The sequence below is a fragment of the Pleurodeles waltl genome, chromosome 4_1 (assembly GCF_031143425.1).
Source record: "Pleurodeles waltl isolate 20211129_DDA chromosome 4_1, aPleWal1.hap1.20221129, whole genome shotgun sequence".
Lineage (NCBI taxonomy): Eukaryota > Metazoa > Chordata > Amphibia > Caudata > Salamandridae > Pleurodeles > Pleurodeles waltl.
In genome coordinates, this window is record NC_090442.1 from 540,972,339 (window position 1) to 540,988,732 (window position 16,394).

The 16,394-nt window shown below is 44.3% G+C and overlaps 1 protein-coding gene across 1 annotated transcript in view; it reads left to right on the forward strand.

Moving 5' to 3' along the window:
* The window catches only part of ASZ1 (ankyrin repeat, SAM and basic leucine zipper domain containing 1), a 995,454-nt gene that overhangs the window by 960,880 nt on the left and 18,180 nt on the right, over positions 1-16,394 (forward strand). The window contains exon 12 of the mRNA XM_069228909.1: positions 4,500-4,613. Within this exon, the coding sequence (XP_069085010.1) occupies positions 4,500-4,613 (114 nt within the window). The remainder of the gene's footprint in view (positions 1-4,499; positions 4,614-16,394) is intronic.

The window sequence follows — 16,394 nt, forward strand, 5'->3', positions numbered from 1 at the left end:
GCATCTTACCCTCCTGGGGGTGCATACAGAGGCCAATTCCGGTGTCTCTGCCAGTTCTCAGAGAACTAGTCCGTGAATTAAAGGCCATAAGGTTATCAACCATGGTGGTATTGAGAAAAATAATTGAAATATAATCAAAATCTGAATCTGGTTGGGCATATCTGCGTACCTCCCGAATATCAGACCGAATAACAGAGAGACATTTTCTCTGTATGGGAATCCAATAAATAACTTTATTAGTGACAGAGTCATAAGACTCTCTATAACCGACAGGCAGCCTGGGGACCCCTGTCATGTAGATAAAAGCATCCTTCCTGCTCTGGTCATGTCTCCCCTTCAAATCAGTCGCCTGAATTAGTCTAGGTTGGCCTAGATGTGGAACTTTGGGTGAACTGACAGGCACCTGTACGCCCATACCATCCCTAGCTTTCTTGAAAAAAGGAGTTTTACAAGGAATGCTTTGGTCATTGTTTTTTTAGGCAAAGTTGGGCATTCGCCCAGTATCAATGGGAGGGGATGGGCAGCTCCCCTTTTTGTTCGTCACCATGCTTGTGGACTTCGCCCCAGACTTTGAGCATTTGGGGAAGATAGTTGAGTTATCCCTAGTATCTAATGTTGCTAGCATGTTTAACCCCCCGGTCGGCTCAAAGTTATGGTCATCCATACTGGGCAGTTTGCAATTACATACTGCCCTCTGATTGGATAATCCAGAAATGTTTTGCAAGATTACCACTACCAAGGACTTTAAATCGTCCAGCTTCTGGGAAATAATTGCCAGTTCAGGTGCTCCTTTAGTCTGTGTCAACCAGTCCTGTTCCTCTATACCGGGTTCAGCTGAGATTAAGGGTAGAGGACATCCTGGGCTCCCACTAGAAGTGGATAGGGGTAAAATCTGTTCGAGCAGGGAATGTCAGTAGAGATTATGGTTTTAGGTCCCAAGGAGTGCAGGGGGTCCTTAGTTTGAGTGCATTCGACGGCTTAGGCGTTCAGGATATGCCTCTTTGATAGTAACGGGAATTGCAGCCTCGGTTATAGGAGGCGGATGAAGGTCCACTTCCACAGTCAAATGAGGCGCCCGTGGTTTCTTATTAAAGAGATCAGGAACCTTCCTGTGCGTGAGAGTGGCAGAAATTGGGGGGGGCAGTAATAGATGGACTCCTCAATATTAACTCAACTTCCTCAAACAAGGAGTCAATAGTTTTGAATTGATTCCTAATAGGCTTGGAACGGTCATCATCTTTCCTACTGACTCGCTTCTTGTGTTTTTTTAGCACCAGAGTGAGGAGTGGAGATGTCATCTGCCTTCCGCTTCCCCATTAGTTATGCGCTGAGTCAGAGTTTTATGAAGAAAGAGGAAGAGTAGGATAAATACCAAGGGCCAACCGTGGATCTCCTTGCCTGGAATACTTATATACCAGGCCCAGAGTAAGGTTCAGCCCAGGCTCAAATAAGCAGTGTTAACGATGAGCTCTGCCCCTGTGAAGGACCATCAAAAGCTGGGGGTGTGAGTCTCACTCCCCGCGCAGCTGTATAGCAACGATCCAAGAACGTATCCCTTGTCACTTAGGCTACAATAAACTGGGACTCTTTTGAACCACGCTGCATAGTGTCCTGGCCCAAGTAACCAAGGTCCCCAAACGTAGAATGAAGAGGGGTGGCACGGCCCGGCCTCTAAAGTCGCTGACGGGCGAAGGACAGGCCCGCTTTGTATCGCCCGCGTTGCTGGAACCGCCCCCAGGCAGCAGGCAGTCCAAGGGATCCTGGTACTTAGAGTCCCACCAGGATCACAGGGGTCAGGAGAACAGACAAACTTTGATAGGTTGCCAACACCACAAAGAAAGTGGTAACCCATTTGCAGATGGGAAGGGGCCCTCAATGGATCCCTACATCTTAGTGAATGTTGAAAAAAACATTGTTAGGTTTTGGACCACTGATTAAGTGCTTAATTTGTAAATAAAAACGTGCTGGTGCCCAAATCCCTCCTTTTAAACATGTGGCTGCTGCACTTAAATGTGTGAACATGGAATACTGAGGCAGCGTAATCCTGAAGCCATCCTGGGCCTCTTCAATCCATTTAAAGCCACTCCCTGTCCCTTCAGCTCAATCTTGCAGCTAACTACTTTCTCCCTTTGTGACGCTTTTTCATTTTTCTCTTCCTCTGTCTTTCCCATATGTCTTTTGCTCACAGTAAATGCTTGAGTCAGAAAAATAAGTGCCAGTCCTCAAAAATTAGTGCTGGTGCCCTGTACCGGAAACAAGAAGCACAAATGAAGCACTGCACTGATTTCTCCATTAAAAAAAAGTTTGTTAAATATTACATTCAATTTTTAGACGAATTGAAAAAAAAATTGCTTTATTTAAAAGCAATCACAGACATGGTGGTCTGCCATCCCCCACAGACATCCACCCCTGTGATGGCAGAAGAACATATTGGGTCACAGTTTGTGACCTACCTCATTAATATTCACGAGTTAGGTCGAATTGTGATTCGCTCCGATTTGTTATTTTGCAAACCAACCTTTTAGTACACAAGTCAATTTGCAGTATAACACTGCATTTCGTAAAAGTCAGTGCACAGATTGTGACTACTTTTAACAAATGTATTCTTTGTATACCAAATGGAATAAAAGCAAAATGAGTAATCCCAGGCTTAAAACGGGTGGGGGAGGCGGTTGGGCAAAAAAAGTTGTCACTGTTTATTCCCAAACAGGCTAAATCCAAGGCTTCAGCTCTCTCCTACAGTCCAAGAAAGAACTCCAAACCCACCTATTCTTCATATCTTGACCATTACCTACATGACTCCACCTTACATACATCTCTCTCTAGCCAGACACAATTCGAACCCCCCTGGGCATGCAGACTTTTATGTTGCACCCCCCCCCCCCCCCTTCAACTCCTGCCCCATCAGCTGTTGTCCTGCGTCACTCAGAACCACGTAAATGGCTTGCTTGCCTCCTACAACTGTGCAGACCCGACTTGTATCCATGATTACTGTTATTACCTCTAGCTCTTAGCTGCTGCTTGAGGTAAGTTTGGCACTAAAAAGTAAGTGCTGGGAACATCTTATCATATTCCTTATATAATGTTAAACTAGTAAGGCAGATTATTCTTCCCTTGTATTGAATCCACAAACCTCTTGGGCAAAATAATGGTGTGATAACCATATTTGCTTGTTTGATTTCATATCGTATGTCTCCTACTTTCATTGTTTAGATTTTTATAGTATTTATTTCCTGATAGTTTTAAAATATTAGTGTGCTCCATAATCTAGCCCTTAAATTATTTTAGCTCCAGCAGACACATCTGAAGTAAACTCTGTGCAGTATAAACCCTGTGAGTGTTCCTCTACTGATCAATTTGTTCTTCTTGACATTCTGTTCTTCTTGACATTCTGTTCTTTTTTTCAACTAAGAAAAGTGTTTATTATACATGCAGACTTATTGTCATTTATTACCTGCTGTAAGACTTTTCCTTCTTGCCACCCAGTAGGACATTTTGCAATTTGTGCTTAAATAACAAAACACTATGCTTGTCTCATAGTTTGTTACTTCTGTAACATAGAGAAACTGATTATCCTTTAATTTTGCAATAACATTTAGTCTTAAATTGATATGTAATGGAAGTACTTGCCTACTGGCCTAATCACAAGCCTAGTTTAAAGACTTGTCGGGCTTCTTATTTTACAGAGTTTTTGTGAATAATGTTTGTCGTCATTTAATGATTGTATTGCTGTTAAACCCCTTAAAAGTCGGCAATGCACATCCCACAAATGTCCCGGAAAACCTGAAATAGGCATTCATCAGTGGCATATCTCCACATTTCTCAAAACAAAAGATATGTTTGTGAAGACTGCATTTTGTTGTTTCTCTTTCACATATATTTAATAAATGTTGGTTAGGGGCTAGGTTTCAGTCTGTTTGCAGTTTTTATTTATTCATGTTATCCTTTTTTTTATAGTCGGCTTAATTAGCCTGCCTGACCGCTAGACTCTTCTATAATCTCTTCACCTCATGGTGTAAATTCTTCGCCGTTCATTTTGTACGCTCTTTTTTCTTTTTACTTACTGATTAGCATGTGAGTATCAGTGGTTTCTTGTATTAACGAAAGAGTAACGGCGGGGATTGTGAGACGTCAGTCTGATTTCACCGGAGGTTTTTGCATACATAGACAACGTACACGCACTCCATCTTTGTTTCTACAGTCCTAAAAAATATTGGTTATTTTACAACATAATGCGTTTCCTTTCTTAGTACTCCTGCCAAACTGCATTCCTCTCACTGCTCCAGAGTCCCCTCTCAGGCACCCTGCGTGTCGTTTAAACATTATATGCCATCCTGATTGTCGGAAAATCTGAGGCTCATTCCCCCCAGTCTTACTGACCAAGCTGCACCCCTGATTGTTTTGATCCCAGTGTAGATGTACTCCAGTAATGTTTCACATACCTGTACTGGGATCTGTTTTTCAGCATGCAAAGTGATTATTTTGTATGTTTCCCACAGATAGTGCTGGAATGGGATGCCACGCAGAACTTCACTTCAGTTTCCGAAGACTTGGTGAGCAGTGTTGAAAATCTGGGAATTGAAATCTGCAAGCTTAGGGACCTTCTCCGCAAGGTGAGTTTCTTGTAAACGTGTAAAACACAAAGTGCTGTCGCTAGAGAATTTGAAGGTGTTTTGATAGCAGCCTTTTCAGAATCCACTGAGGGCAGAATTTAGACATATGTCTGTATTCGGGGATTTGGAAGATAGTCTTTCGTTATCGTGAGATGAAGTGGGATCTCGCATAGGAGGTGTCAAGGAGAAAGGGTGGGAGAGGTCAAGGCTAGACTTTAGCACCACATCACTCACTTTCAGACTAATAACACAGTGACAAGCTCCTGTCAAGAAGATCGCTTTAAGTAATGCTAATTTGCTAAGAAAAGGATGACAGTGCCAGTCAAAGGCGCGTCACTGTCAGGGAAGAATCTGTTGCTGAATGAAGCCATTTGGAAATCTAACTATGAATGTAGTGTGGATTTATATCCATGTTCACTTTTACTGAGGTATTTTTAAAGAACACTGCAGTTTTTTGCATTATAGCGTTCCAAAATTGCTGTGTCTGTTTTTTCGTTGGATGAGTACTTCTGACTTTTAACCTTGTTTTTTTTCAGCCTCCTTTAGTAGTAATTTTTGGTATGTGTCACAATATATGTGTTACATTGTTTTCTTGTTGCATTGTTTTCTTAAATAATTTAGCATTCTGCAACAATTATAGTTTTAGTGACAGTTCCTGCGTATCCTTAGCCTGAGCCACCTTTAAAGGATTACACTTCGATTCAGCTCTTCACTGAATACGTTGTGAACCCTATACAATCAGTGGACTATAAATATAGTACAGGACTGCTCACACTGTATCAGGGTGTGGTTGTAGAACACGAGGTCATGGAATAAGACTTTCGGGACCTAGATGTAACAAGTTAGCCGCATAAAGTATGATACATTCATTGAATAACTTTCCAGTATGCGTTTTAAAATCGTCAAGTTGGCTGCATTGTACCAGTAAGAAAATAGGCCGACTAGCATAGCTTCTTAAGTATCCACGTACTAATGTGTGCTTGCAGGTAGATATAACGGAACGCCAACACTCAGTTGTTTTCATAGTTCAACATTAAATCGTTAAGCCATTATGCCACTGTTATTTAGGTTTATAAATAATGCACTTTAAATCTAACTTAATTGTAGATTAAAGAAAACAGGAGCAGTGTTCCACCTTCTGTGCACCTTTCACTTGTGCGTTATTTCTGGCTCACCCTCGTCTCTCTTGTCCTTCTTAACATCACAGGTGTTTTGTGAGTTGACGTGTGTAGGACATTGGTTTTTAGATTAGTTGTGTTCCTTGGTTAGGGGTTGTAGCTGTACTCTGTATAGCATAATGTACTTTTTCTCAGCCCTATTCGCCTATGCTTGTAGTGAGGTAGGTGTACGATCCCTTCAGGAATGTTCACCACATGTAGTTTTTTTAAACTAACCATTTTCCTTGTGCATTCATGCTGTGTATTTGGTACCAGACAACAATCGCTTTCAGGTTTGTTTTATCATTGTCATCATTCCTCATTGCAGCTTTGTATCCTTACTACCAAACTGTATTTTGTCGCTTGCATGTGGTAAAAGCCAACACAAAAATTGCATTCTTTTTTTAATGAACAGGGTGCCAATTTTAACGATGTCAAATTATAGTTTTCCCCTTTTCTGGTCTCGAAAAATATCCCTATGAGAAGTACATGTTTTCAAAATGTTTGTGTAGTATTGTCCCCAATAAACCATTTGAGTTTATTCATTTTTCACTATTGTGCCAATTTATGAGAAATCCTTATCTCTAATCGATAGGCAAAGAAATTGGGCATTGCAGAAGCTTGTGTGTGAATTTAGGAAGCTGTAGATTTATAAAATGTTAATGTTTGAATTCAGGAAGTGATTTGGGCATCGATGCTGGTGCTATTCCTCAGTTACAGCTCAGATCTGCTAGGGTAACCACAGTAGCTTCTCTCCTGTGATGATCCCAACCAGCTCTTATTTCTTGCTTGGTCCTGGTGTATGAGGTCCCTGTCCCTCCACAGCACGGGGCTCTGGTCCGATTGACGCAACGCTAGGCTTAATGGTGCACACAGGCTACAGCCTGCTCGGCACAGCAGCACTGTTCAAGCTGGTCCCACCTGGCATATGGGATCTCCGACTTAACACTGCGTACAGGCTACGTTCTGCTTAGCACCGAAGCCCTCATCAGGGCAACTTACAAGATAGCGGACTTCACTCTACCTATGGGCAATGACCTGATCTGTGCAGCAGCCACCACGTCTCACTTCACAGCGGTCCTCCTCTGACATATGGGGGTCACAGACTTTTCAAGCACACAAGCAACAAATTGATCTGTGTAGCAGCTGTTGCCTCACACCTCACAAAGGGAACCCGCTCGCCGGAATTCCACACTAGGCCTTACTCCCTCCAATGCTCTCCTCTTCCTTACTGGGGGCACTGATCTTGGCAAGCAAGGGCCTAGTGCCCCATGCTCCAGAGCAGGTGGCCTTGGTTTTCCTTGACGATGACCCACCACCTCAGCTGGGAGAATAGCAGGCCTTAGACCCTAGTCCTGGTCACAGGCAGAAATTCTCCTCCTTACACAGGCTGAATAGCTGTTTGATAGTTGTCAATTTTTGGGGTCTCAAGCGCCCCTTTAGATTTTCTGTTTCCAGGCTCCAATTATGATTTACTGTCTGAGTATTTGATGTTTATGTTGAGGGTCTGCTTCCTTTTGAGGTGCATAATCCTCTGTTCTTCTCCTCAAAGCAGTCTGTCACAGCAGGAGTGATTTCTAATCTGATAGCCCCACAACAATGATGTGTATCAAATGATTACTCTGGGCCTCAGCTCTACTCTTTATGATTCTCTTATCAACCCTATCTCCTTCCTAATATGTGCTCAGGCCACTTCTGTCTGAATCAAAAAGCACCCTTTGAAGGGTACTGGAGAGCGGGCTCTCCCTTCCTCCGGGGTGATCCATCCAGCTTACAGGAATTCAGCAATACACAAATCTTTCAGGGGAGATTCCTCTAACCCCCTTTCTTTATGCTGTCCAGCCCTGAGTTTCCCAAAAGGGAACCAAGAGTTTTCCATGTATTCTATCCCTCGCTGGCATTCACACACCCAGCACATGCATTTAGCATACACGCACTGAACAGCACTACATCCTTTATGTATTGAACCAGTCACAGGCACACATAAACCCAGCACATGCAGACAGTATACAAACACTGCACAGTAATGCATTATCCCTGTATTGCACCATTCAAAGGGAAACATACACTCAGCATATGGACACCACACATGCACTATGCAGCACTACACACCAAACAGATGTAGGCCAAGGGTGAGTTAAGCACACTGCGTGAAACTTTAAGTGAATGCGCCTGTAGTCCCTACTCCAGTAACACAGGTAACAAGACATGTTCACTTATACTGATCACTACATGGTATGCTGCCATCACCTCACTCCTGCTTCTTGGCATCTGGTAACAGCAGTAACCTTTCACCACTGTGAGGGTAGCCCCTGGGGGTCCTGCCCTGGTCCAGCAAGACCACAGTCCATGAGAAAGGCCTGTGTCATGGCTCACGCATGATCTGTGTTTGTGCCTATGACAAGGGACTCATGCATCATTACAATGGGGGCACACCCGGAAGGAATGCACATCCATCACCATGTGAGGGACTTTTCAGTCCCAACACAGGTACTGTAAGGGAATTTGGGTAGGACCTGGGAAGAAGTTAGGAAAACAAGCACTGATGAATTAATAAGGACACTATGGAACCTATGTGCAGAGCTAACAGTCCTTACATGCAGAATGAGCCAAGAGAAGTACCAAATGATGGTTAGTGTTACTTTCTCCAGGGTACAAACATTGCCTAGTGTGTCCTGAATCAGTTGTTGCCATCCCCTCAGGATAAAAGAGAGCAATATGGTGAAATGTATAACATAATTTTAACATAAAATGATTAAAAACCTAGAAGTCCTGAAGGACATTAAATGAAATAAATATTTCAGCATTTATGGGGGTTTAACCTCCTTAAAAAGCCTCTGAAGAAATAGTGATAAGAACGTATTTTCCAGCACAGTTTCCATAAAATTGGCTTCAATTTCAGCTAGATTATCACTTATCATAATATATGTAATAGCTTTCTTCAGTACATATTTCCTTCTTACCCAATGAAGGAGATTCTTAGTCATATGTTATTTATTATGACTGAGAATGTACTTGAAAGGGCATGGTGGACAAATCAAAAGTGACATAAATCTCAATATCACTTACCTCAAACAAGCAGTATTCAACACACCTTGTAGGTTCACCCAGCTGTGATACTGTTCAGTTAAAAGAACTTAATAGATAGAGGGCGGTCTGTCTACACCAAGCTTACATGCTTAGCTCCCAACCCACAATAGTAATATAATAGGTGTTTTTTCCTATATAGATTATGAAATACAATCACAGCTGCCAAAAATATAAGCTATGGCAGTAAGTGCTGTCTGGCCTCAGGAACCGTACATGAATCGTCCACTAAATATTAGCTTTAAATATAATTCTGAAATGCTGTACTTTTGTTCAGAATCTTAGCATGCCAGTTTCTGAAAATGAAGACATTTCATTATGAAAATATGTTACATTTTAGATAAATATACTCAGTTTTCAAGGACATTTTTTTTTTTCTGAAATGCCAGATTTTAATTTCTGGTCTTGTCATTTTAACCAGTCACCCAATTGTACTACCATGATCCGTGGAGAGATTCTGACTTTCATGCCCATTTATCATCTCTTAAAATACCAATGATGCCTATATAAGGCAAAGGATTTTCACCACCATTGTACTTGAGACAATCAGACTCTTTTCAAAAACGCCTAAGTGAGCAAAAATGTTGCCAACAATGATGCCATCAAATGGGTCAACTCAGAAAAGCATTTGAGGATACATAGTAATACCGAAGTGATCTTTTACATACTCTTACATGCCTTTGTGACTAGACCTCTACACTGCCAACTCTTTTGTAATAAAAATGCAAAGATGCACAGTACTTTCTGTTTGTATGAATTGAATGTGAATATGCCATAAATAGTCCCATTGTATTCCCATTTTCAGAGTTCAGAATGCCTATCATTTTAAGGTCGGCCTGCTATTATGATAGGTCAAGCAAACTTTTGCCACAAATCCCAAGTATGCCCAGAAAAGACCAAATGTTCCCAAGAATCCCAGCTGTTTCAGGATTTGGCACTCATTGTGCCAGCGAGAGCGAACATGTTAGCAAGGATTCTGACCATGTCACGATTTGCCCAACATTATGCCTTAGAGAGCCAACAATCACCTTTCTGATAGAAACTTCTAGCCTCAGATTACTCATCTTTTGAATATTTCCCAATTCAAAATGGATCCAGAATCTTTTCAGCAGTACTTCTGTCATCTGGTAGGTGTTGCCTTGCAACTCCGCCCTGACACTATTCACTCCAAAAATGACATGCAGAGACCAAAGAGGCTCCACTCCAGCGTGTTAACATCAGTTCCTTTCTTTCTGCCCCACAAGATGCAGATCTGGAACTACCTCTTGTCTCTTTAGGACCCTTACCTGAATGAAAAAATTATTTCACGTCACCTCCCAAAACAGCAGGTTTTAAGGCCTATAAGACTGCCACAAATAAATGCACGTGACAGATTCTCACCAAATTTGTCTGCAGTGCCTGGGGTCAACCCACGACTCTAAGACCTGCAGTCACAGTGCATAAATGAACCAGAAGGCCATACAAGACCATGAGGCGAAAATGTACATCGCCAGTCACAAGAATACTTCACAACAAGACCCATCCAAGTCAAAAGTTCGGTCCTGATACCATTCAAGATCCAGCAGTCGCCATAGTTGTTCTCGATCTAAATCTTTGGATAAGTTGAAAAAAAAACCACAGGAAATCTAAGCAGGATTCCGCCCTTTTCTGCCATTTTTATTCTCCTGAGAAGGGGCAACATGCATCTTAATCTTGTTCTGGAAAGGATTCCACTTCAGAGCCAATCCCTCAATTGTTCGGCCACAACCCAAGTTTCTGGGGCTGTCCGCCACTCCTAAACAGATCAAAGAGTATGCAAGACCACACTCCCACTCCTTGTAGATTCCCACTGGCACACCTGCAGACTCCACAGTGCTGAAAGACTCTCTAATAGGGTCACCGCTGACAGGTTCGCCCTTTGTACCTCTGAGCCCTTAACAGGGCCTACTCCAGCTCTACTCTCGACTCCTCTTCCTGCACCACAGTACAATGTGGGTGCCGGCACATTGATGCTGATGTCAGCTTCAGAAGACAAGGAACCAATTGCCCTCTTGGACGTCAATTCAGTGCTGTTCATTGTTGATCGAAGTTGTGCCCATCTGCCGTTCATTGGCACTCACCTGTTTTTGGGACAATGTAGACTTACTTCCTTCTTGGTAGACCCATCAGCCCTACCATTCCTTTTGTGCTTAGACGAATGAACCCCATACAATCAGCCAATCGAGCCCAAGCACGCCAGTCATCAGTTCTGCAGTCATGGTACTCACGGCCAAGGTCAGTGGTTTGCCTAGTCCACTGCCCCCCTGCAGCCCCACCTGCCAAACCCCTTTAGCATGCTCTTAGTGGAGCACAGCCATCCAGTAGGAGGCAGGATCTGACAATTTTTGTTGGATTGGCCAGCCTAACATCCATCAGGTGGGTCCTGCAAATGGTTTGGAATGGCTATTCTCTACCTTATCTTTCTGCACCACCACACCTTCCACTGCTACCCCAATAACTGACAGATTATCTTTCAGTTTTTTGGCATGGAGTGCATGCCCTTTTGTTCTATTAAGAGGGTGCAGCTCCAGATGTAGGAGGTAGTTGCTATATTCCCACTACTTTCTGCTGTCCAAGAAGAATGGAAGTCTTCAGCCTATCTGATACTTCAGCCCTATCAATGCCTCGCTCCAGAACAAAACATTCAAAATGCTCATAATGGCCCTATCGTGTCTGCCCTCAGCCCTGGAGACCAGATGGTGGCATTGGACCTGCAGGATACTTAATTCCATATACCCCTCCTGCAGGCGCTACCTGCGGTTTATGGAGAGACAGGAGCATTTAAAGTTTGCTGTGCTCCCCTTTGAGCTCACCCATTCCCTTCGATGTTCATTAAGGTGATGCCCATGGTGACAGCATAACTTCAGAGGTCAGGGGTGCCAGTGTACCCATGCCTTGACGGATAGCTGTTGGAAGGCAGACTACCCAGAGGCAGTCACCTATCTCCAGACTATGGTGAACCTCCTGTATTCGCTGGGGTTCATTATCAGCGTACAGAAGTTGCATCTGACTCCTTCTTAGACACTCCCCTTCATTGGTGCCATTCTGAGCACAGTTCAGTTTCGTGCCTTCTCCCAGGAAAGAAAGTTCAGGGTATTCAGGCTATGATACCAGTCTTTGAACCTCGATCCTGGATTTAAGTGAGGTTGATTCTGAAGCTGCTGCAACTGATGGTCTACTACATCCTGCTCGTCGAGCACACTAGTTGGCATACGCAGGCTCTGCAGTAGGATCTGAAGTCTCAGTGGGCAGAACATTAAAGGGGTCTTCCGGACACATTCAGATTTCGGAGGAGACAGCAAAAGATCTGCAGTGGTGGTTACTGGACTGTGATTGAGTCAGCAGAAGACCCCTCTCCCTTCCCATTCCAGAGCGCACAGTGGTGACCAGTGCACTGGTTCTAGGTTGGGGTGGCATTCTGAGAGAGGTGGCAATCAAAGGCCTCTGGTCCCCGGCGGAGTTCAGTATCCATATCACTCTTCTGGAGCTGAGAGCCATCCCATTGATGTTTAGAGCCTTCCATCCATCCATCCATCAAGGGGAGGCTGGCACAGGTGCTTATGGACAACACCACCGCTATGTGATACTGCAATGAAGAAGGTGGGGTTGAGTAACAGACCCTGTGCCAGGAGACCTGCCACTTCTGGAAATGGCTGGTCCACTAAGGGATCTTCCTAGTGGTGAAGTAACTAGCAGGATCATTGAATGTTGGGCAGGCGATCTCAGCCGTCTGTGCCTAACGGATCGCAAGTGGCAGTTACACCAGAGGTGGCCCAAGGTCTTTTCCGAAAATGGGGAGAACCACAGCTTGATCTGTTCACCATCACCAAGAACGAAAAATATCAAATCAAGTCATTAACATTTATAAAGCGCGCTACTCAACCGTGCGGGTCTCAAGGCGCTAGGGGAAAGGGGGTTACTGCTGCTCGAAGAGCCAGGTCTTGAGGAGTCTCCGGAATATGGAGTGGTACTGGGTGGTCCTGAGACTGGTGGGGAGGGTGTTCCAAGTCTTGGCCGGCAGGTAGGAGAAGGATCTCCCACCCGCCGTGGAGCGGCGGATGCGAGGGACGGTGGCGAGAGCGAGAGCGAGGCCGGTGGAACGGAGGAGACGGGTGGGGGCGTAGAAGCTGAGGCGTCGGTTGAGGTATTCTGGTCCCTTGTCGTGGAGCACTTATGCGTGTTGGTGTTTCCAAGGTGTCTCTCACTCTGGGACACAGTTCGCCTCGAGTCGTACTCAGGACTCCTGTGTGCTTTCCAGCTGATACTAATACTGCTGCAAGTTCTCAAGAAGATCAGGACCAACTGGGCCCAAGTCATCCTATTGGCCCCGGATTGGGCATGGAGAATATAGTATCCAGAACTCCTGGGCCTGACCACATGTCCTCTGATCATGGTCTCTGGAGCTTGGAGTGTCCCTGCAACTCACACAGGAGGCCACCAAACTAGCCCTTGGGGGCACTGTGGTAGTCATGGGTTCAATCAGCAAGTCAGGCCCCAAGCAGAAGGGATGTCCTTTAGTAGAGCAGGGCAGTCCATTGAGGTCCAAGGCTGACCTCAAGCAGCAGGGCTAGCCCTCTTGGGGTCCAAGGCAACTCTTCTGAAGTGTTCAACAGGTCCAGTTGTTCTGAGGGTCCTATATTGATACCTGGTGCCAGACTTTGAAGTGGAGGAATCTTCTAGGCTACCCCCACATCTGGTTCTGGAAAGTTCTTCCCTTCCCCCTGCAGTGGCTCCAGGATGTCTGGGGTGAAAAAAGAGTAGTAGCAGGTTTCTTTGTGTGTGCTCAATACAAGCAAACCCTTTGAAATGCAAGTGGGACAGGAAACACCTCCCAGTCATCCTGGCAAGACAAGTAGGTCCCCATTGTCTCACTGTCTGGGAGGAATACACACAGCCTAACATCTGTTCAAAGTCATGTGACCCAGGACATTGGCAACAGGCACCAAATGGTTAGGACAAGAAAAGGCTAACTTTCTAAGATTGTTTTTTTTTTTTACAGTGACTTAAAATCTGACTTTCCCATTAAAGAGGATTTTAAATTACAATTAATTTGCGTCCAAACATGACATTTCTACCTGCTTTCAATTATGAAGTAGAACTTATTAAATGTAGTAAGGTAATCCAGTGTTATCCAATGGTAGAGATAGGCCTTAGAGTAGGGAAAAAAATATTTAGGAGTTTTTTTACTGCCACAGCATGTAAAACCTAAAAACACACTACCTACTTTTTAAATACAGTGCACCCTGCACTATGGGCTGTGTAGGTCCTATTTTAGGGATGGCTTATATGTATTAAAAAGGATGGTTTAGGCCTGGGGAAATAATAATTTTGCCAGGTCCCATTGGCAGTTTAAAACTGCTCTACAGGCTACAGTGGCAGGCCTGAGAAGTTTTAAAATGTTACTTTGGTGGGTGGTATAAGGAGTGCTGCAGGGCCAATAGTAGCCTTTAATTTACACATCCTGTGTACCATGTGGTACCATATGCTAGGGACTTAAAGGTAAATTAAATTTTCCTATCATGTGTAGGCTAATTTTACCATATTTTGGGAAGAGAGCTCAAGCACTTTAGTTCTGGTTAGCTGTGGTTTGTAAACACAGGGTACTTATGCCAACAAAAATGAATTTCAGAAAACAGGATGGGTGAAGGCAAAACGTTTGGGGGCGAACCTGCAAAGTGGGCCAAGTCCAACATGGACCTTAATTTGATTTTCACATTTGTGATGTACACTCCATTTGAGCCACTTCGCAGCTGTTCCTTGCAGCTCCTTACCCTCAAGACAGTATTCCTCGTCACATCAGCGTGTGTGCGAGTGAGCTTAAACTCTTTGTGGCAACCCGCCTTACACCACCTTCTTCCCATATGAACTAATTTTGCGGACTGGGGCACCACCTTCTTCCCAGACGAATTAGTTTTGCAGACCGGAGGCATCCTTTTTTGTGTAAAGTTGTGACACCATTCCACGTTGGCCAAAAAATCAACCTGCCAGCATTCAGTCCACAACCTCACCACTCTTCGTTGGACTGGTGCGCACCAACCTAAGCAACCTGGGTGCTATAGTGCAAGAGCTGGAAGACTCCATTACAACCTTGAAAATAGAAACATTGCAGAGCCAGGTCAAAGAACTCATAGCCACCTCTCACATGCTGGCAGTTAAACTGGAGGACTATGACGAATGCTCCTGTCGTGATAATGTGAGCATCGTAGGGTGCCAGAATGCGTGGAGGGTCCAGCAGTGGGTCTCTTTGTGGAAGATACAGCCATTCAGATGGGTTGATCTGATACACTTAGGCTAGTGCATGCCCCCACAGGTATGCACATGCAAAGATGCACCCAAACTTTTAACCCCTCACAGCGTCAAACATTTCCTGGGGTTGTGATCCTCGTTTCGCTGGCTTCACAATTTATTCCTCCTCATCTTTATGCACATGGCAGCACCTCTAGTTGCCAGAAGGAGAGATCTGCAGGTAGCAGGGGATTTTGGCCAAGGATCGAGCAGACATTGTGCTAGCACTTACCGCAGGGCAAGGCAGATGCAGAAATACTGTCTGCAACTCTCTGCCTCCTGCGGCGGCTGAAAACCAAAATAGAGCAGCTGAGGGCTCATGCAAGAGAGGCCCTGGGATTACAGGGGGTGGACTAGTGCAGCGGGAGGCAGAGAACAGTGAGACCCATGTGGAAAACAAATATTTCACATACTGGGGGTTATTACAACTTTGGAGGAGGTGTTAATCCGTCCCAAAAGTGACGGTAAAGTGACGGATATACCACCAGCCGTAATAAGAGTTCCATAGGATATAATGGACTCGTAATACGGCTGGTGGTATATCCGTCACTTTACCGTCACTTTTGGGACGGATTAAAACCTCCTCCAAAGTTGTAATAACCCCCACTGTGTCCTTGCCAGATCTTGCCTCCTGTGCTTCTTTTTTTAGATTACTTTTTAAACTGTCAACTGTGAGAGGAGAAAAAGCTTGGAGTTAAGCGGCTGGGGTCTTTGCTTAATCCATTCCTTTTAATAATTGTCTTGTATAAGAGTATCTGCCTACCCTCATCACTACCTCTCAAATGTATAAGATGAATGCAAGATTCAGATAAACCTGAGGTCATCCTCTGATCTTGTACTGCCAGGCCTGGCAGTGGGAAAGCAGCAGACCAGCCTGTCAAATATCATTTTCCCACCCTTCTGCCTCCAAATCTGCACCAGCTGATGCCCCTGTTGGGCAGTCACCGATGCTTTGATTCTCAGATTCTTTAACATAGTAGGAATCAATTGCAGAGCAATCCAGTCTGAGATTCCTGTCGGAGGTCAGATTTCTCCAAAATGACCTAGTACTTCATTATTCTGTTTATCTTGCTGAGTGATCAGAGCTTTTATGCTTTATTCATCTGTCCTGATTTCTGCTATTCCCATCACTGCCTCAATGAGGCACCCCAGGAAAAGAGGCCTCTAAGTATCTTTCTTGCCTCTAATTAACTTTTGATGATGTATCAGCATCCTTCCCCTGTATGGAAGTGTC